The sequence below is a fragment of the Manis pentadactyla genome, chromosome 6 (genome assembly GCF_030020395.1).
Source record: "Manis pentadactyla isolate mManPen7 chromosome 6, mManPen7.hap1, whole genome shotgun sequence".
NCBI classification, from domain to species: Eukaryota; Metazoa; Chordata; class Mammalia; order Pholidota; family Manidae; genus Manis; species Manis pentadactyla.
The window spans coordinates 43,304,554-43,327,921 of NC_080024.1; the positions used below are offsets into that span (position 1 = coordinate 43,304,554).

At 34.5% G+C, this 23,368-nt stretch overlaps 1 protein-coding gene across 6 annotated transcripts in view; it reads right to left on the bottom strand.

Moving 5' to 3' along the window:
* PMS1 (PMS1 homolog 1, mismatch repair system component) overlaps positions 1 to 23,368 on the bottom strand; it is a 93,089-nt gene that overhangs the window by 7,535 nt on the left and 62,186 nt on the right. For 5 of the 6 annotated variants that reach the window (XR_005024077.2, XM_036881876.2, XM_036881885.2 and 2 more), the window contains exons 6-10: positions 16,404 to 16,520; positions 9,604 to 9,726; positions 8,938 to 9,081; positions 7,870 to 8,756; positions 2,266 to 2,751 (exon numbers count right to left, since the gene is read on the bottom strand). Coding sequence is in view for 5 of the 6 variants with exons in the window: in XM_036881876.2 (XP_036737771.2) it covers positions 2,266 to 2,751; positions 7,870 to 8,756; positions 8,938 to 9,081; positions 9,604 to 9,726; positions 16,404 to 16,520 (1,757 nt within the window). In the remaining variant the exon portion in view is untranslated. The remainder of the gene's footprint in view (positions 1 to 2,265; positions 2,752 to 7,869; positions 8,757 to 8,937; positions 9,082 to 9,603; positions 9,727 to 16,403; positions 16,521 to 23,368) is intronic. The other variant, XM_036881868.2, reaches the window with a different exon arrangement.

The following is a 23,368-nucleotide window of genomic DNA, read 5'->3' on the forward strand; positions in this document are numbered from 1 at the left end:
CTCTGTCAGGTCTAATCAATATTCAGAAGATCAATCTAAGCCAGCGTGGTGGTGGTGGTTGATATAGTATAGCAATTAAAGGTACAGGCTATACAATTACAATCTAGATTGGGATCTTGGATCTACTGCTTATTTATTTACTGGCAGTATGAACCTGGATAAATTACTTAATAGTTTTATGTTTCAACTTCCTCATCTATAAAATGGAGATAATGATTATAATCATTATAAGGTTATTGTGAAGAAAAGATTAAAGAGTTTAGTAAACTTCCTATCGCATAGTAAGTGCTTAATAAACATTAGCAATTGTTGTTGCTATTACTGAGTTCTTACTGTGTATATTATAGATCTAAATTATTCCATTCAGAAATAAAGTACATAACCCCTATTAGATAACTGAGCCCAACCCATAATTACCCTATGACTCAGTTTTGAAAAACATGTATTATTAATTGTGGTGAGGATGTCACACTTCAGAAGAAAGGTGAAAACAATTTTGAATTAAGCTTTGTTGCTATCTGTGTTCAAATGAAAAAGACTCATTTTCAGGCTAGTATGGGCCCAAAATAATAGTTTTTAATGTATTTGTTTTTAAGTAACAGAATATCACAAAGAGAAAATTTTAAAAACCTGTAATTTATACAAACACAAAAAGATTTTTGATATAGAAATAAAATTTACAAATACCATTTAAAAAAAGCAATCAAGTTTAAAATTTCAGATATCTCCTAGCTCTTTTTAAGGGAATAGTAAGAGAAGTATTATCATATTTTTGAACTGTTTTAGTAACAGCCTAAGGCTGTATTAATTCTTTTTTTAATTCTTCCTTTGGCAATTTGCTAAGCTGATCTTAAAAGACTATGAAAACTGTTGGATTTTACTTAATGTGGTTACTGTTGCAGTAAGTAAAAGGAGTTAAATTTTTAAATTTTGTTTCTGGGCCCTATTTCTTCCTTCTGGTTTCAGGGTCTTTAACACAGGGGTTTTAATAATTTTATAAATGATTTTTGATTTTTTATTCTTGGAAGTTCTGAAACCAAGTTATCTAGTGATCTAGTGTTATAGAGAACAAATTCACATTATCTTTTTCAGGTTTTTATGCCCTTTGTCATACAGGGTTCTCTCCTACCTGTGTCAGACTAAGAAAGAAATATTAAGTATAAAAAAGGGAAATATTATAGGTTGGTTATTTTTACAGAAAACAGTTTGTTCTGCAGGATATGAAAAGGAAATACCCAATTATACAATCTTTAATAAAATTAATTGCATAACAATCATCAATGGATGAAACCATTAGATGGAAAGGTTGATAGGGAACTTTAAGGTGGATGATCAGGCTGCCAGCAGTTGAATCCAGTGACAAGTGCCTTTTGATGTGATTAAATATGAAGCACATAACATTACCTATGAAGCAGTCTTACCAGAAAGTAGAATCTAAATCTGTTAAACCCTACTGAGCTAACTCCCACTTAACAATATGGGAGAGGGAAAAACAAGTTAACACCACAAAGAAGCAAAGAGACAAATCAAGACAAAAGGACAGTCCAATGAACAAGTGGCTCAGTATCAAGAGGAAGCTAATGGTGTGATATTAGAAGAGATTTTAAGAAGACATAACAAAATGTAATGGTGGGTGGGACCTTGTTTAGATACAAATTAAACTTAATAATTTAAAAACTATAAAAAAGACATTTTAAGATAATATGGAACAATTCCAAGGAATTATTATTGTGTAGAATATGAAAAAAGGTGCTGTGGTTAGGTTAGGCTATATGAAAAAATAGCCATTTTGAGAGAGAGAGATGCTAAAAGATGTAGGGGTAGGAATTGTTCCAAAATACTTTAGCAAAGGAAATAAAATACGTGTAAAAACAGAAAAGGACAGATATAACAATATGGCAAAATCTTGATCACTGCTGATAAAAACTTTCACTATGTAATTCTATTTAGGTGTATGTTTGAAATGTTGAAGAGTGCATGATGAAGGATGGTCACGGCACCTAACTTTAAAACCACCCTAGGGAGATCACTAATGTACAGGAGAAATGAGCTTGACACTTATTAATTGCAGAAGTAAACTAGAGTATGCTAAAACTATTTAAGTTCAATTCTTTTAATGATTAGAAATCAAGTTTTAAAATGATTTCTTTGAATAAATAACTTTCCCTAGTAGGAAACACTATCAACCTTTCACCTCCAATTTCTAGTCTAGTACAATTAATAAATGTTTTTAGAGTAAAAAAAGATTGTATTACTTCACCATACCTCTCTGTTAATACGATTGGCTTTTCCAGTGGCTCTGCAGGAAGTTTATGATTCTCAAGAAGTCTTTTAAATAGCAGGGCTTCCTCCACTCTGTACGGATTTAATAACATTACCTCTGTTTTGGATGTAATTAGCCACGCATCAGGAAACTTGAGATTGTGGATCAAGTAAAGTTCGTCCTTCTCTTCTAAGTCAAATTTTGTATGTTTCTCAAAAATTTTTTTTAAGTTTTCCATAGAAAAGGGGATCTGCACTATTTTAACGTTTTGGTTCTTCTTTTTTTCAATTTGGGACTGGAAGAGTTCATCAAGTTTTGGCTGACTAGATAATGAAGTTTTCAATTTGTGCTTCTGTACCAAATTCCATGTGCTGGTGCGTTTTATCTTTTTTCTGCCATCTTGTAATGATACCTGTGACTCCTGTTCAGTGGCTCTCTTGATCTGCCTATTGTATCGTTCCAAGTCCTTAGTAGCCTTCTCTTCATATCTACAAATAGATATAAAATAGAATTAATGAGGTCATAATCAGAAATATATTACCATCTGAAGTAAATTTTATATAAAAGAGTTGGCATTGTAGGCCTGGTTATGATGAAGGGGCTTTTATTGAACTACCCTTCCCATACTAACTATGATAAACTCTAAACAAAATACAGAAATCAAATATTTAAAATAAGCACTGATGAGCAACCAAAAGCAGGCAGAATTTGGAATGATTCAACCTTTGAAAAGAGAGATACATATATATTTATACAGCTTTATCCAGAGGGCAGTTCCAAGCATTAAGGAGTGGCAAGAACTCAAGCATTAAACTGGACTCTATTAATCTGAGACAACTGAGTTAGTTTCAAAACAACTGTCAATCAAAGGAGAAAAATCCTGTTAAGTGGGAGCCTAGAAGAAAATAACCAATAGGAAGCTCAATGAGCTAGAGATTTCAGTGGCTGCCCACTGCAGGGGAAATAGTTTGAAGCTTGAATTCCACATAATTAGACAACTTGGTAAATACTTTGGGCTTTCAATTAAAATTTGATGAGGAATTTTAATTAACTTTCAGTTAAAAAGATGAGGGCCATATTTTAGGGATAAGAAAAAAAACTCCTGTCCTAGAACTAAGGAAGCTGCCCCTAGGACTTAAAAGGCAACATTTTAACAGTCTCACTCAAAGACATAAAACAAAGCCCTCAGGAGCTCAAAGTGATCTGTTAGTAATACAGAACAAAACCAACACAAAAACCAACACTTTTGGTAGAACAAAACCAACACTTTACAAAAGAAAGTAACAGAATCCAAAGTTTCTACAAAATATCACCCTAATGTCTATTATACAATCAAAAGTTATCAATCAATAAAATAGGAAAATTTGAGTCATGATCAAGAAAAAGTGGTTAGGAGAAACCAACCTCAAGATGGCTCAGAAGCTGGAATTTGCCAAAAAAATTTTTAAACAGGTTTTTTATAAATATTTAAGGACTTAAAGGAAAAGATGATGATATTGAGAGAATATGAGGGGGAAGCTCAACAGAAAAGGTAAATTATAAAAAAAGAACCGATGGAAACAAATTTAAAACTAAAAAATACAGTATCTAAAATGAAACATTCCCTGGGTATCCTTAACAGATCAGAGGTGCAAAAGAGTTGGCAAAACTGAAGACAAATCAATAGAAACTGACCAATCTAAACAACAGAGATAAAAATGATTGAAGAAGATTGAAAAAAAACCCTTCAGTGTCCTATGGCATAACATGCAACCTAACATAGGTTAATTAGACTCCCAGATTAAAGAAAAAAAGTGAGGGGGGAAAACATTTGAAGAAATTATGGCTAACAATTAGCCAGTTTGGATAAATGCAACATTTTACAGTTCCAAGGTCAGTGAACACCAATCAGGATAAATGCAAAAACATCCGTAGCTAAGTATGTTAGAATGAAACTCCTGAGAACCAAAGATAAAGATAAAATCCTGAAAGCAAAGAGAGGGGAAAAAAAGACATTAGAAAAAAGGCAAATTGCTACAAATGATGGATATAACTTCTCATCAGAAGCAATCTAGATTCAGATGACAGAGAGTAACATCTTTTAACTGACAAAAGAATCCAGAATACTATTATATCCAGTAAAAATGGCCTTCAAAAATGAAGAAAAACATTTTCAGATTTTAAAAAAAGTTGAAAATCTGTTGCAAGCATAAATGCACTATTAAAGAATGACACTAGATGGAAAATCAGATCTATGAGGAAGAAATGGTGAGTACCAAAAATGGTAACCCTGTAGGTAAATGAAAAAAGATGATCTTCAAAAATTTTTTTCCTTTCTTTGAAAGAAAATTGTTTAAATTAAAAAACCAAATTTTTAAAGTGAGGTTTATGTTGCATATAGATAAATATATGACACCAACTGTACAAAGGACAGGGAAGTGTGTGTAATTGTATTTCCAAAGTTTTTATATTTTATGCGAAATGGTACTCTATTAGCTCTAAATAGATTATGATAAATTAAGGATGTATAATGTATTCCCCAAAGCAAAAATAATGCAAAGCTAATGCAGGAATTAAAATTGAATATTAAAGTATATAGTCTTAGCCCTAAAGAAGGCTGCCTCTCTCCTGAGGTAAAAAGGAGGGAGAGAGGAACAAAGAGGAAAATGGTAGACCTACTACTGTATCAGTTATTATATTACATGGACTAAATATTCCAATTAAAAAACAGAGACTGTCATGCTGGATTTAAAAAGCAAAATCCAGCATACGGCTCTATAATAGTTACACTTTAAAGACACGAGTAGTTTGAAAGTGAAATAATGGAAAAGATACACCATGCAAATGGTAAGCATAAAAAGGAGTACCTATAGTAATATAAGATGAAATATATTTTCAAACAAGAAGTAAAACCACAGACAGAGGGATATTTCCTTAATGACAAAGGGTGCCGTTAGGAAGATAAACCAATCACAAATGTGTAAGCATCTAGTAACAGAGCTTCAAATTACATAAAGCAAAAACTTAGACCCAAAGGCAGAAGTAAATCCAGACACACAGTTGGAGGTTTTAATACTCCTCCCTCAGTAAGTGACAGAACTAAGTCAAAAAACTAAAAATCAGTAAAGCTATAGAAAATTTTAGCAACTATCAATTATTTAATTGACATTTTAAAGCACTACATGTAACAACTGCAGAATTCAGATTCATTAGGTGTACATGGAACATTCATTAAGATACTATATGCTGGGCATAATTCTTAATGAATTTCAAAAGACTGAAATTTAACATAGTATTTTCCCCATCCATACAAAATTAACTAGTCAACAATAAGGTATTTGGAAAAACCCCAAATATACAGGAACTAAACAACACAGATTAGGAATTTAGGAATTCTATAAGAATTTAGGAATATCCCAAGATATTTTCTTGACAGGTTCTTATTTGTCCTCCAATTTAAATTTAATCTTAACTAAGCAAATGAAAAATACTATCAATCATAACTGAGAAATTTCACTTTCACAGATTAAGAACTCTGATTAACTTAATGGGCACTTACTATGTGCCAGACTTTTAATCATGTATCATAATACACAGTATCTTATTTAATCCTCACAACAATTCAGGAGATATTGTCCACACATTTTTACAAAAAGCTAGCGAAGAGAGGAACCGGGGTTAGAACTCTCATGTAGATTCAGAGGTGTGCTCTGACCAAGAGTGCCTCTTTTGTCTACTCTATGGGAATAAGATAGAGAATTTTGGATTTCAGAATATTGCCTTGATGATAAACACATTTTTAGACGAGGCCTAGTAACCATAATCCTTGGGGCCTACAAGGAAAAAGATGCTGACCTTCCCCAAAAGGCAACTGTAACAGTATCTGTTGTTGTGAGACTGAAAAGGAATAGCTGTTAGTGTCCCAACTTCCATAAGACCTGGAAACATCTATTTTTTTCTATTTTCAGACAACTCTCAATTCATGACCTCCACACGCAATGCAATTAAACTTTTTGTGATCTTGCTGTATTGAAAATTAAGTGCACTCATTTTTAAACTACTTGTGTCAATTAGGTAAAACCAGAGACAATCACAATGTGTGAAGCTTACTACATCCTGATTAAAATAAACTTAAAAAAATCTGACATTTATGAAATACTTAGAAATTGAATACTGAATATTTCATGGTATTAAATAATTCATGTTTTAAAAAGTTAAGACAATTGTATGATAGCTATTATTTAAAATAAAAGTATCTTTTTAGATATATATTAAAATAATTATGAAACAGGTGATATTACCCCAGGATTTGCTTCAGAATAACAATGGTGAAGGGGGGTAAGTGAAGTGCGTAGTTATGGATGAAACGGGACTGAGCATGAGATGATGTCTGCTGAAACAGGGTGATGAGTTCATTGCACTGCTTGTCTATTTTTGTGTATGTCTGGAAAAGGAACAATACACAACAACCATCCCCACCAAAAAAAGGTAAAGAGAGTAGTTTATTTACAGAGGTTTTGCCTAATGTTGTTAATAGTGGTTTTATTATTTTAAACTAATAGTGTCTTTGTAAGACTGTGTAAGCTAATGAAAAAAATGAAAAAAAAATTGGTCAAGTATCCATGTAATTCAATCACCAAATATAAATTCTGGATGACAGGTCACATTTGAATTTTTTTCCATGTTTCTATATTGAGATGCCTTAGATAATAATACATTACTGGAAACATAATTCCATTCTCACTTTCTATTGGGCTAGATCACTCAAAGCATAATACTTTGTGTTTATAAGTTCTCTAAGTCAATTAGAAACACTAGTCATATTATTTTGGAATATTTGTTTAGATCATCTAATCTAAATATGGCAAGTAGTAAGCTATTTTAATCAAAGATAATACACTACTGGAAACGTAATTCCATTCTCATTTTCTGTTGGGCTAGATCACTCAAACGATAATACTTTGTGTTCATAAGTGCTCTAAGTCAATTAGAAACACTCATAATATTATTTTGGAATATTTATTTAGATCATCTAATCTAAATATGGCAAGTAATATGTAGCTATTTTAATCAAAGATAGACCAGACTACTTACTTACCTACCAAGAAAACCCAAAATAGTTTATAAGTTGCAAATAAACAAATAAATAAAAGATTTTAGAAGGAAAACTTGAGTTATATTGAACAGGGACAGTATTAACCCTAATAACTGAATCTATACATTTTAGAGACCAATTTTAAAAAGGGAAGTCATGATATTTCTTAAAAACACCACTGTTATAATTGTTCTAATGTATAAGCTTAAAAAAAGAAAAAGTCCTATCATAGAAAGACTCTAACATAAAATAAAAAAGAAATAGAAGAAAAGGGTAGTTTTAAGTTAAGAAAAACAGAAAACGTTTAATTACAAACTTAGAGGGTAGTCAAGGCTTTCTACCAAAATAAAAAACATTAAAAACCTCTAAATTAACAAAGTGATGCCAAAAATCGTACTTTAGCCAAGCCAAAAGGCATTTTCCATTCCATTTTTCCATAAATAAGAAGTCAAAAAAATTTTTTTAACATAGTGAGTAATATAGAATGGAAATATCTGAGCATTAGGGTCACATGCAAGCTCTGGAAACTTACTTCAGTTTCTCCTCTTCACTCAATGTCTTCCACAGTTCTTCAATTTGTAATGTTGCATCATCCAAACTGGTCTTAGAATTTTCTGTGAGAAACTGAGCACGATGATCTTGAACAAAAAGTGTGCTTGCTGACATGGGTTTCTTGATTACTCGATTACTAATTAAATCATAAGCTATAAGCTGTCCACATTTGTTATCTACCACATTTGATTTTTTGTTACAGGAACCTTCACTGAGATTCTTTTGTTCAGGGTTTACATGACTATTATTATTACTTACTTTACATGCTGAACTTGCTTGAGGCACTAAAATTTTCACAGGTTCAATGTTTTCTCCCATCAAATTAAGTACATTTCCTTTGCTCCAGTCATCTGCATAAATTTCTGGAGACTTACCAAGAACTGCTTCTTCATTTTTCCCACTGTCATCTATATGACTTTTATTGCCATTTTCTGATTCTGTGTGCTCAACAGAATCAACAAAACACCTTTCACTGTATTCCTTCTGGGCATCCTCACATGATAAATTATTCATTAGGATCTCCTGAAATGTACTTCTAGTGTTTTTATCAATGCTAGAATTTTCACTACTAAGATGATCATTATAATGGTCACCAACATGTACCGGATGATTTAAACAATAATTAGTGTTCTTCCCAGATTCATCATTATGCACATCATTTTGGAAAGGAAAGGCTGAAGTATCAAGATTTGGGTAATTATTTCCAGATGACTCTGTCTTATTAAAAAGTACATCTGTTTCTGTTGTTTTACGAACAACCATGTCAGCTGAGGAAACATCTGGTTTACTATTTTCATAAGAATTTGTACTGGGTAGTGATCCATAACAAGTCATCATCAGATTTTCAAGAGCGATTAAAACAGATTCCTAAAAATAAAAATTAACAAATATTAGGAAAGATTATGAAAATAATAAATAAATAAAAGTATATATTTATATAAAAAATATATAAACAGGTAAATCTCCTTTTCTCACACAAAAATGGTTACAATTATGTAAGTTTATAAACAGCACAAATTAACACAAAAAATTATCTGAAAAAGGTTACCTTATTCTGTAGTAATACTTGACTTTTATCTGGTGTTAAATTTACATCCACATCAGCTGTAGGAACATCAATTTTCAGAAAGAAAATGGGATATGAACGAGTAGATTCCTTTAGGCACTTCAGACTGTAATAATGTCGGATAAGCTAGAAATACACATAATGAATAAAAATACCACATAAACAAAGAGAGTATTGCCATCCTTAAAATATCACGAAAATAAGTATATTCAACTGAGGAATTGCATAAATGTAACTGCTTATTAGGAAAAGGATTATCTAAATAGTAGTACTTATTTAGAGGCTTTGAACTTACATGAAGCACAAGCATTCATTAAGAAGAACAAACTGTCTCATGCAACTTGTTTCATGGTTAAAAGATCACAGTGTCACAGACGTTTTGAAAGTCTAGGGTTCAAATCCAAATTCTGCTACTTTCTGGCTTATGTGATCTAACAAAGTAATTAACGTTCCAGTTTCTTCATTACAAATAAGGATAATAATCACAGAATTGTTGTGAAGAGTCATCTGTAAGGCACCTAGACAATGCTTAATAAATGTTATTGCATCTCTTTTTCTCTTTTTTCCTTATTTTAGTGCAAATCCTTAGAAGTAATCCTTAAAACAAACTGACAAATCCACGTGACAATTTTTTCTAAAATAGATTACCTTTAATATGTCTTTTTGGTGTACTGGTCGACTATTTATAAAGATGAAACTCCTTTCTGGGGTTGAAAGACTTGTCAAAGAGTGGTCTGCATCATGCTTAGGAAGAAATCCACTTAGATAAATCTGTAATTGTAATAAATAGTTATAGAATTAATATGCATTGTCAATAATAATTATGGTTCCATGAGTCTGGTTATATACATTAAAAAGCATAAAAAAGTAAACAAAGGGATTTTCATTATAAGGCCTACAGAGCCACATACTTCCTGGTAACCATGTCCTGAGCATTAACCTTAAATAAAATAATGAAGCATTTTAAACTGGTGTTCTCTAACTTTCTTTGCAACTCTATTTTAAGGAAAAACTGGAAAGGCTGCATGAGTGGGTATCTATACTGTATGGGACACATCAGAACTCTCTGCTGAACCCTACCTTCTTTCTTTTAAAAATTTATTTCTTCAGACTATGACTTTCCTCTGGCTGTTGGTCTTATTTTCAGCCACTTTTCCTATAAAGAAGTGGCTCTCTCTCTGTTCTAAGTACGGTAAGGAGTCTGACTGGGTTTTCATCCTGAGTTTAAAAAAAAAATGTTCTACTATTTAACACTGACTGTAGTGTTGTACTTTACCTTCATTTTCATCCAAGAAAAACCAATTTCATTATGAAAACCAATTATTTTTATATTCTTTATTTTACAGATGCATGAAAAGCAGGGAGATGAATAAAGATTTTAGAAAACACTACCAGAGAGAAGAGAGAGGTTGAGAGGACAGAAGGCAAGAAAAATGCTCCTACTTTTTTGCTTTAAAGATAATACAGAGAATTATTAAGAATCAGGATCAAGCCAGACTGACATGACTTAAATCTGCTCCACTACTCGCTATGTCGTTTTGGTCAAGTTATTTAAAATACAGGCCTATAATCTCTTATCTGAAAGTGGAACCAGATGTGTTATTAGCCTGTTAAGAAATACGAATAAGAAAACTTCAGCTTAGGTTTAGAAAAGCAAGAATGTCAATGGAATTGTTATTTTTGGTTATGCAGAAGCCATGAAGCTCCTTACCAACACAGGCTGTATGCTGCCACGCTATGTCTATGGCTATCCCTGTCCTTGGAAATTAAGTGTTCAAGGAGATGCATTACTGAGTTTAGAATGCTAAGTGCATTATTGTCACAGTGCCAAATTTAAAAGATAAATTAATAAAGTTGTATAATCCATTACAAAACACTACTTAATTAGCTGTAAAACTTCACAGCTTTTGTAAGTGGTTGTATATAATTTACCAAGTAACATGAGACACTTCTTAAAGAACATGCTGAGCATCATCAGGGAGTGCCTGTTTAGTCCCTGAAATACTTACTGGGTTTGTGGATTAAAAAAAAAAAAAAAATCTGCCCCAAGTAGGTAAGAATGAAGAACAAATTGAAGAAACTATTGGTTAATATTGTTCCTGTTTTCCTTTTACATCATTTGGTTGGCCACTGAAAAATTACTATTATTTCCAAATACTGAGCTTTAAAAATAGTTTAGGATAACGTTATGAACTAACAAACTGTATTTAAGTTATACAGAAATGTAAAATCAAACAGCAAAGTCTTATAAAATACTATAGAAAGTAACAATCAGGCTAGTTCATGGAAAAACAATGTTTAGAGACCAAATCAGTGCAAAAATAAGTAAGACCTTAAAAGATTCGTTAGCCAAGTATTCCTCAACCTAAAAAGCAAAACAAAAATAAAAGGCAAAATATAAACAAATAATACCGTTCTTCAACTATGGACCTCTCTTTCCTTCCTTTCATCTCAAACCCCTTATAATCTGACTTCTGACTCCATAACCAACTCCAATGGATACTTAGGCCTTGTACCTGACTCCACGAATGACAACTGTCTCTCTTGTGAAGCATGTTCCTGTTTCAGCTTCCTCTTTTGATCCTTTTGTTTCCTATCTGAAACTTCCTCTTTAGCCTGGTTTAATAGTTTATTTCCCTTTGCTTACTCCCTATAAATTATGGTCCCCTGCATTCCCTTATCAGAACCTTTTTCCTTGCTCTTTACTCTCCCTGAGTAATTTCATTCACTTCTATTCACATACACCAGTCATTCTAAAATATAGATGTGCAGGCCTCTATATCACCCCCCAAATACTTACTATTTTTATACAGATATCATTCACAAAAATCTCCTCAATCTCACTCTATTCAAACTTGATAAAATAGTTCATCTCACTTCTATCCTGCTAATTGGTTCCCGCTGTATTCCTTTACCATAACGGGTCCTGCCACCAACTCAATCTGTCAAATCCATCTCCTCTCCCCTACTCCAATTCTGTTGAAGTAATCCTAACAGTAGCCTTTTTCCTCTTTCAGTAAACCTCTATGAAACCATGGAGTTATATTTCTAAAGTAAGCAGTTAAGTATTTCTGGTCAGGGGAGTGGAGTAAGTTTGTGTGGAAACTCCCCTCTCCACCCCACAACTTCAAACACATAGCAGTGATAGATAAAATCAATTTTTACAAAAATTTCAAAAGATCTAACCATTAAAAACAAGACAAACATAAAATGTGTTATGGATGCAAAACATAACAGGGAGTGATGGCTGAACTCAAAAGCCCTATGCATTCCAGAATCAGAAACCAGCTGTGTCAGAAAAACAAATTTTTGTAACTATGTGTGGTGATGGATGTTAACTAGACTCATGCAATATATACATATAATGAATCATTATGTTGTACACCTGAAACTAATGTCAATTATATCCCAATTTAACAAAAGAAAGAATAGTTGTGTCCATTAGAAATTAAATTCTGCTATGGAAACAGGGACAGAAAACACATACAAGGCAGGGTATTGAAATCAGTTATTTCCAACTGAAATAAGCAGGTGAGACAGCCCTCCACCTGTCCTCTCGAAAAATACTTAAAAATACTGTGACCACTGTTTGGAGTTGCTTGCAAGGGTCACAAGAAAAGCACAGACAACTGCAAAACCAAGAATAAGGCTAAACTAAGTTGGCTAGGATAAGGGGTCTGTAAAGTCCTGGCAAGATTAAAGACAGAAATGACTAATATTAATACCTGGGGGGTAAGGGGTATCTGCCAAACTGTGGGGAGGAAGAGAAAGATGGGGAGGGGAAAAATAAAACAAACAATACATCTCCATTCAAGGTGATTTTGCGAATTAAAAATTTCAAAGCATATAAAATAGCAGTGACTGAGAGAAAATCCTCTCAAGTAGAAATGATAGAGCAATATGAACAGGACTGTGAAGTTAGCATGTGTACCACGCTTTTAAAAGAGTAAAGAAAAGTTATATCCATTATAAAAAAAAGATAAAGAAATCAAAACTAGTAATCAGAAATAAAGTTTAGAGGAGAAGAATAGGAAGATGAATAAATTCTGAATCCTGGAAATAAAATACATAGTTTTGGAAATAAAAATCAGGCAACACTGAGGAATTCACCCAGAACTTAGAATGAAGTAATGTAAAGATAAATATACCGAAAGATAAATGTCAAAAACAAAAGCAAAACCCCAAAAAATAAAAGAACTTGAGGAACTCCATCAAGCCAACAAAGCCACATTGGGAAACTCCTAACAGATACAACCACAGCAGTGGTGCAGCTGGGATCACCATCCGTAACCAGGCAATTCTCAACCGGGGTTCCTGTAGATAAGAAAGGGACCCTCAACATTAAGGGAAGAGATATAAAAAGACTGTTGACACCCAAGGTACCCAGAGGCCTGTGCATCTGCCATCCCAGTCTACTGAAGGGGCCTAAGTGGCCAAGTATCACAATTTGAAGGTATGTAATGGGAACAGAAGTGGAGTGAAAGGGAGCAACCACAAGCAGTTGGCAAACAACTTAAGATTGCTTTTGGCTAGGAATAAGGAGTCAAAGAAACTCTGATAATTGTTCAACTCTCTTTACAAGCCCAAGAAAGCATGTAGTTGTGATGGGTGGCTGATGGCAACATAAATACAATAACGGTTTAGAAACACAGTGCACAAACAGAAGAAGCATTTAGTTAGTTAATTACTCTCACTAGACAATCAAAATTCATTCTAACAGTCCGTGGAACTGGAACTACTCAGCAACACATGCTTTTCAAATTCCCTCATTACTCTACTCAAGAATAACCACTTGAAGGTGCAGTAAATTTTGCTATCAATGATAGACTGCCAGCAGCCCTTATGCAATTCTTTCTCAAAAGAAAATTTACAGATTAACAGGCAAGCATAGATCTGGCAACACATCTCAATACATATCAGAGAAAAAAATTCCCAACTGCAGGGTTGATACATGTGATAGTCTCAATTATACATGGAATTATAATTGCCCAAGGTCTAAATCAGTGCTTTTCACACTTGAATGTACACCTAGGAACCTTGTCAAATGCAAATTCTGATTCAGCATGTCTGGGATGAGGCCTGAGGCTCTTTATTTCTAACATGCTTCCAGGTAATGCTAATGCTCTGGCCTTCAGACCAAACAATGACAGCTACATCTCTAGAGCATAATACCACAGATACCAAGTCTGGATCTTGTGGCACAAGCTTACTGGGTTACCAGGGTAGGCAACAAAGTTCCAGGAAGTCACAGGGAACCCTGGGATATTTGCTAGCTAGGGACAGGTTCTGGAGTGTATTGAAACTATTAAATAAAAAAGGGAGTTCTGAAAAACAGGACCCATGTCATATCATGCTTTAGATACTACAGCAGGCCTGAATTGTTCCTCATGAAGTGAGAAGTCTTAACACATTGACTGAGCACAAGCTCCCATCCAAGACTAATAAAAAGATAAAAATTAAGAACTCAATACTGCAAAGAGAATAGAAGAGGAACTAGTAGAAGAGAGATTTCAACAAATTACGAAAAAAGGGAAGTATAGAATAGATAAGTCAACTGTCCAGCAGAACAGAGAGCATTAAGGCTTAAAAGCCAGCAGGCAAACAAAAGGACTGTTCTAAAAAGAAACTGATAAAGGGTAATATGTCATAACCAATTACAGTTCATCTAATTTTGTGCTAGAAGGAAAAAAACAAAGCAAGAGAAAGAGGAAGGAACACAACAGAAAGGAGAGAGAAGAAGGAAATAAATTTCCTGAGAATTAGGGCAGTGAATATGGGGTACAGTACGCAGAGTAAGCCCCCACTCCACAGTGGCACTTATGATTCCCCCCAGACTCTGGGGACAGGGCCAGGATCTTAATTAATCAACATGCAAATGGCGCCTGACATCAATAAACTCAGCCACAAACAGTGACTTACCACACACTTCCTCTTCAAAGGAAAAGATGGCTTGGAGGAAAAAGACCTCATAAGCAAAACAAAACTGACCTCCTAAGAAACAGAGATAATTTAAGGAACAAATAATTTTAGAACAGAAACAAAAACTTAGTATCTTCAGAGATATTCAAGATTTTCTATCTGTAAAACAAGTTATGAAAAAACAGCAATATTTTTAAATGCTCTTAGAAATTAAAGACTTCACAATAAAAAAATCAGAAAAGGTATAAGAGAATCAGATCTCTAAAAATTTACAGAAAAAAATGATTAAAACAATAAAGAAAAATAAAAAGGAGGTCCTAAATCACCAACAGGGAGTTTCATTAAAAAAAGAGAGAAATTATCAAATTGATGATAGATTGAAATACATAAATCAGGGCTAAAGAAATGAGTTTCACATTGAAATGTTCTCATACTAAATGCTCATCATAATAATCAATAAATCAATAATAAAAGACATATACCTAGACAGATTACTATAAAACTTCAACAACACAGATGAAGATTCTAAGAACTTTCAGATAGAGAAAAACTCAGATGAAAGTTGTGTAGAATGCCTGACATAATCAATTCAAGAAAGAAATAAGTGGGTTCTAAGAACAATGATTTTTTTAAAAAACAGATAACAAGATATAGGTAGAATAACTAAAAGAGCTTATTGGATTGCCGACATGGTAAAGTTTCTTGACTTAAAAGAGAAAAACAAAAACCTTTGGAAATCCCAGACAAAGCAAAAAACTAAGATAATCCATATAAAGCAATGAAAAACGTAACAAATTTTACCAATTAATGGGAGAACAAGACAGGAGATTCCATTTAATTGGGACAATAGCAATATTCTAGTTTATATGGCATAGAAACAAAACACTGGATCTTGATAGAGGAAATGTAATCCTGGTACAATACGTGGTTTTGCAATGAAGATCACTTGTAGTCATAGTAATACATAATCCATATAAATTCACTTTTTAGAATCAATCTTCAAACAAAAGTTGGAAGACTTAAAAAATGGTTACATAAGAAAATAAGTTAATAAGCTTGGTAACATACAAGTAGAACTGACAGGACTGAGACAGGGAAGAGCAATTAACAGTGAGAGCAGGAGTGTTAATAACCTCACCCAGTATTACAGGGCCTCAAGAACCACTGTCTGAAGCAGACAGATTAAGAAAAGAAAGCTGGGGCATATATTTTAAAGGGAAAACAAAGAGAGCTAATTCTTCTTCTTTCATAATCAAAAGTAAATTACAGATTCTAAATCGAAAATTGTTAAAAAAATTAATGTATGAACAATGGTTTAACTTAAAAACAACTAACAGAAGATGTGAAAAGGGGAAGTGAGGCTGGGCAGAGTGTTTTAATATTGTCTCTATGTATTTTCTTTACCTTATAAACATACTGATTGAAATGTTAGAAGAAACACTTCTTGCCATCCCAACTCCCTAAAAGAGAAACAATTTAACAGTTTCCCTTGTGAATTAGAATAATTAAAGAGCACTTTTGTTGTATACCTGAGATTCTTCAGAGTGGTACTGAAAGGATTCCATATTGCCCATAACAGCAGTCCCCAGGACAGACATGAGAGCCATCTTTTGATCTGATACTCTAGTTTTCTGCCAAATAACTGCCTAGGGACAAAATGACACAGATAACTTTTTAACACAATTTAAATTTACTAAACTCAAGTACATAAGAGCACTTATTTCTATATTTAGAATTCATGAGCCAAATTGTGTTTTCAGTATCATTTAGAAGAGATGCATGGGCTAGGAAGTCTGACAAAACTCTGGTTCTGAATTTTAGTAGCAGTTTATGTTGCAGTGTAGAATCTATGTAACTTCCCTTAACCTCATTTTTCTCCTCTCTACAAGATAACTAAGAATATTTATCTCCCAGAGTTGCTAGAAGATGAAAATACATAATGTAGGCAAATACACAGGCCTGGCATAAAAAGGCTTCATTAAATATAATTCTTTCCCCTCTTCTAATCCCATGCTTCAGAATATATTTAAATTGTTACTCTAAGTAAGGTATTACTATTTTACTGAGGATGCACAGCCATGCTGATTCATGTAAATAGTCAAACTATCATAAAAGTTTAATACACTCTCTTTAAAATTACCTTTACCTACAGAGAACCTACAAAAAGCTAACTGAACCTTACAGACATAAAAACTGAATAATGACCCTGAATTTTTTTCACTGCAAGTATGTAGTAGGTAATTTAAGAGAAATACGTTTCAGAGAGACTGGACCAAAGTTTGTTCAGACTGTGTGAAGTATGATTTATTGCAATTTCTTCAGTTAACAAGGTCTAATTATAATCAACTCTCTCAAGATACCATCAAGACAGATACAAATCTTCACTATTACTTAGGCAATTACAATTCATTATCAAAACAGGATCCAACATTAAAGAACTAAACAATAAAATACGGTAATTAAAAATTAAGGATCTAAAAGAAACAGAATTTTTAAATACTACATTTTCTACAGCAAATAGTTTTTAGTTTGCTTTCTCCACCATTTCATCAATCCTACATTATTTTCTAAAATAGAGATTTTCTTCTCAAGTCCTTAAGTTTTTCATATATTTTGCCCTTAGGTCCAGAGCTCAACATGTGCTAAAAATACATACACATACCCACATATGTTTTCTATCTAGGTCACACAAAGTTGGAGCATCTGAATGTGCCAAGTAAGAATATGACTCTAGTCAGTATGATGACAGTGCAAAAACACTTCAATAAAAAATATATTATTACATGCACACCATGTAATTTATTGAAGTTAGCCAAATATATCTTGCCACTGTTCCTACTTTATTGGCATATATTACCTGAAGCAAATGAAGTTAAATAAGAATACTCAGTATTTAATTAGTAAGCCTCAGTTGTGAAGGCAATCTGGGGAAAAGAAGTTTGCACACAGATGATGTACATTTAACTAAAAAACATAATGCTAATAAAATGAACTGCCTGAGCAAACATGAATCCATCTGGAATATGAAATAGAAAGTATACATTCTGGACTCCAGTGCAACCCACTTTTCATGTAAATTATATGCATAAATATTAAGAATTTCACATTTGAATTTCTTGAAAGTCAAAAGTTTTAACTACCTTCAACATCTTACAAATTAGAATAACTGGATCTGTATCTATTGCTATCTACTCCTGAATATGTATTTGTACTGGTCTGGTTCAGAAAAGGGCAGGGGCATAAACACAATATATGAAAAAGCAATCTGTTTCCACACTGGCAATATGACAACATTAGCTATAGAAGGTTATCACTAAAACATTGCTAAATGTTTTGAATTCAGTATAAAATTATGGATTTCCATCACAATACCAATACTACTGTTAAAAGAATATCACACTTTATTAGTATCATAAGCATTAATATGATTTGATTTTGGCTAAGTAGCCTCCTGGTAACATTTATACAGCACAATTTTGAATTTAAAATCTCTTATCCTTAGTTTCACTCTGCTTAAATGTTTCTTATTTTTATATTTTTTTGGAAAAGAGTATGCATACTTATTTTTCCTGAAAGTTAAAAGAAAATTTGTAACTACCTATGAGACAGGGGACTTATAGGAACTAGGCAGATGAAAGACAAAGATGAGAGTAATCTTTTCATTACATCATTTCATGCTTTTTGGTTTTTGAACTGTATGGTGTTTTGAAAAAAATCACATACAATCTTAAAAACAAAGTTATCTTTGCATAACTTTCAAAGGGAGAGTGTAGATACTTTTTGTGGTCTCTAAAACAAGACAGATTATTTCCATTTGCTAATCAGATCTTGTCTTACCTATATCAGAAATGTTTTTCTTGCCTAGACCCTCTTCTCCACGCTCTGTGCAACCACCTAGACCATTGAACCATCTTCTGTGATACAACCACTCAACATTACTTGGTCCATTCACCAACTGCCATGAAAATTATTTTATGCTGTTAGTTTCCTATTTAAATGTTGTTTCACAACCTCCTCGGGGGCTTCCTGGGTGTAATATGAAATTGGACCCCATATAAGAAGGGTAAGGAGAGGCTGAAGAAAGAGGCAGAACACTCCAGATTGGTAGATGGAGGTTTTAAAAGCCAGAGAACTTACTTACAAGGCTGTTCATAGGCAGCCTAAAGCTAGTTAGCTCTCTATCCATCCACCAGATCTTTAAAGCTTATATAGATGCCTTAATCAGTTAAGTCACATACATTGTCCAGGTGGTCTCAACACCACCTTACTCTCTCACAGCTGGGTTCTAGGAACAACTCCCACTGTGGGAACAGTAGAGAGAGCATACATTCCAAGGACAGGAGAGGGGATGAGGAACCTCTGATTGCCAGGGTCTAGTTCAAAGGTCAACTGGTGGTCATGTCCTCTTGATTACCTCCTTCAACATGAAATTCCTTATTTTGTTCTCTTTGGCCACTTCGCAAAAAGTCCACATGCCCATTTAAGGTACACAAGGTCCTTCAGAATCTAGACCCGAGCAACTTCTCCAGCCTCATCTCCTATTTTCCCATACCAGCTTTCTCTGAACTCAGACTCTCTGACCTTATGTATGCTCTGAGTGTCTTTGCCCACTTAGTCTTTCTTAAGACCTTGTTCTAAGGTCACCTCCTATGAAAATGCTTTTTTTTTTTTGAATATGTATAGCAGCTTTATTTATAATAGCCCCAAATTAGAAACAACTCAAATGTCTATCCACAAATAAATGGACAAAGAAATTGCAGCATATCGATACAATGAAAGACCACCAGGTAATAAAAGGAATGAACTACTAGCATGCACAACAAACTAATACCGTAAACAGCAGAAATGTTGACAGTAAAATGTATAAATTTAGGTAAAAGCCATACAATGCAACACTACCCAGTAATGGAATGAACAATGTATTGCTACAGGCAACAATATGGGTGAATTGAAAATGCTTTTTTAACCCAACCAGAATTTAAAAACTACCGCCAGATCACATCTGAATACTGATTATAGATAACCTTTCAGATCAGTGTTTCTACTCAGCTTTCTCCCATATTTAATTTTATAGAAAAGGTTATTTGCAAATCAAGCTGCTATTGCTTTATAACAATATTTGATTTCAGCTTTTCCTTTTTATTTTTACTGAACAGAACACCTATCTATTACATTTTGTTTTTCATGAGGCTTTTTTCCCCTCCAAACCTTTTCTTTCTTCTTAATTCATTCTAAACAAATCTACCTCCATATCTTCTGCAATACAATTCCATCATCCACAGGGTTCTCTAGTTGATCTCTTTTCATAACAAGAACAAAAGTGGATAGAAAATCCAGAGAGAAGAAGGAAACAGAGAATTTGAACCATTATAGACCAAATAGATCCAAAAGACATACACAGCGCATTCCATCCAACAGCAGAATACATATTTTTCTCAAGCTCACATAGATCTTTCTCCAGAAGAGATCATCATATGTTAGGTCACACAACAAGTCTTAACAAATTTAAGTAGACTGAAAAGTATCAAGTATTTTTTATGACCACAGTGGAATGAAACTAGAAATCCAGAGAGAGCAGAAGGAAAACTGGAAAATTCATAATATGTAGAAATTAAACAACACACTCTTAAACAACCACTGGGTCAAAGAAGATAGTAAAAAGGAAATTATAAAATACCCCAATTTAAACAAAAAATGAAAACACAACACACCACAATTTATGGGATGCAGTAAAAGGCAGCACTAAGAGGGAAGTTCAGAGCAATAAACACCTACATTATAAAAGAAAGATGTCAAATAAACAACCTAACTATACACCTCAAGGAGCTAGAAAAAGATCAACAAACTAAGACCAAAGTTAGCAGAAGGAAGGAAATAAAGATTAGAGGAGAGGAGAAATAAATGAAATAGAAAACAAAACAACAGGAAAAAAATCAACAAAATTAAGAGTTGTTTTTTTGAAAAGAAACAAAATTGACAAGCCCTCAACTATACTAAGAAAAAAAAGAATCAAATAAAATTAGAAATGAAGAGATATTATAACTAATGCCAGAGAAATAAAAAATCATGAGAGGCTCTATGATCAATCTTACACCAACAAACTGGATAAACCTAGAAAAGGCTCAATTCCTAGAAAAACACTACCTACCAAGACTAAATCATGAAGAAAGAGATAGTCCGAACAGACTTATAACTAGTATAGAGATTGAATCAGTATCAAAAACATTACAAGAAAGAAAAGCCCAGACCAGATGGTTTCCCTAGTGAATGCTACTCAACATTTAAAAAATTAATACCAATCCTCCTCAAACTCTTCCAAAAAACTGAAGAGTAGGAGGGGCGGAAGATGGCTGCATGAGTAGAGCAGCGGAAATCTCCTCCCAAAACAACGTATATCTATGAAAATATAACAAAGACAACCCTTCCTAGAATGAAGACCAGAGGACACAGGACAATATCCAGACCACATCCGCACCTGAGAGAACTCAGCGCCTCGCGAAGGGGGTAAGATACAAGCCCCGGCCCCCCGGGAGCCGAGCGCCCCTCAACCCAGCTCCCGGCGGGAGAAGAGCAGGCAGAGCGGGAGGGAGACGGAGCCCAGGGCTGCCGAACACCCAGCCCCAGCCATCCGGGCCAGAGTGCAGGGCGCTCGATACTAGGGAAACAGGGCAGCAAGAACAGTGAGTGGGCACTGGAGGCTGGGCGACAAAGGACATAAGAAAAGCGTGCGACCATTTTTTTTTGCTTTTTTGCTGTTTTGTTTTGGCGAGCGCTTTTTGGAAGTCTTAAAGGGATAGGGACCCCAATACTAGGGAAACAGGGCAGAAAGACCGGTGAGCAGAGGCCTGAGGCTGGCACCGGAGAATAAAGAAAAACGAACGACCACCCTTTTTTTTTTTTTTAATTAAAAACATTTTTTTTTTTTTAAATTAAAAAAATTTTTTTTTCTTTTTTTTTTTGGTGGGCGTTGTTTTGTTTTGGCGGGTGCTTTTTGGAAGTCTTAAAGGGGCAGGGCGGGTCACTTAATCCAGAGGTAGGGAATCCGGGATCTCTGGGCACCCTAACCCCTGGGCTGCAGGGAGCAGGGAGGCCCCTTACGGAGATAAATAGCCTCCCAGCCGCTCCTGCTCCAACACGACTCCACCATTTTGGAGTAGCTGCCGGAGCCAGGCCACGCCCACAGCAACAGCGGAGATTAACTCCATAGCAGCCGGGCAGGAAGCAGAAACCCTGTCTGTGCGCAGCATAAGCCACTAGAGGTCGCTGTTCTCCCAGGAGAGGAGGGCCACAAACCAACAAGAAAGGAAGTCCTTCCAGCCGTCACTCGTCCCAGTTCTGCAGACTATTCCTATCACCATGAAAAGGCAAAGCTACAGGCAGACAAAGATCACAGCAACAACACCAGAGAAGGAGACAGACCTAACCAGTCTCCCTGAAAAAGAATTCAAAATAAGAATCATAAACATGCTGACAGAGATGCAGAGAAATACGCAAGAGAAATGGGATGAAGTCCGGAAGGAGATCACAGATGCCAGAAAGGAGATCGCAGAAATGAAACAAACTCTGGAAGGGTTTATAAGCAGAATGGATAGAATGCAACAGGCCATTGATGGAATTGAAATCAGAGAACAGGAACGCATAGAAGCTGACATAGAGAGAGACAAAAGGATCTCCAGGAATGAAACAATATTAAGAGAACTGTGTGACCAATCCAAAAGGAACAATATCCGTATTATAGGGGTCCCAGAAGAAGAAGAGAGAGGAAAAGAGATGGAAAGTATCTTACAAGAAATAATTGCTGAAAACTTCCCCACACTGGGGGAGGAAGTAATCGAACAGACCACGGAAATACACAGAACCCCCAACAGAAAGGATCCAAGAAGGGCAACACCAAGACACATAGTAATTAAAATGGCAAAGATCAAGGACAAGGAAAGAGTGTTAAAGGCAGCTAGAGAGAAAAAGGTCACCTATAAAGGGAAACCCATCAGGCTAACGTCAGATTTCTCAACAGAAACCCTACAGGCCAGAAGAGAATGGCATGATATATTTAATACAATGAAACAGAAGGGCCTTGAACCAAGGATACTGTATCCAGCACGACTATCATTCAAATATGACGGTGGGATTACACAATTCCCAGACAAACAAAAGCTGAGGGAATTTGCTTTCCACAAACCACCTCTACAGAACATCTTACAGGGACTGCTCTAGATGGGAGCACTCCTAGAAGGAGCACAGCACAAAACACCCAACATATGAAGAATTGAGGAGGAGGAACAAGAAGGGAGAGAAGAAAAGAATCTCCAGACAGTGTATATAACAGCTCAATAAGAGAGCTAAGTTAGGCAGTAAGATACTAAAGAGGCTAACCTTGAACCTTTGGTAACCACGAATTTAAAGCCTGCAATGGCAATAAGTACATATCTTTCAATAGTCACCCTAAATGTTAATGGGTTGAATGCACCAATCAAAAGACACAGAGTAACAGAAT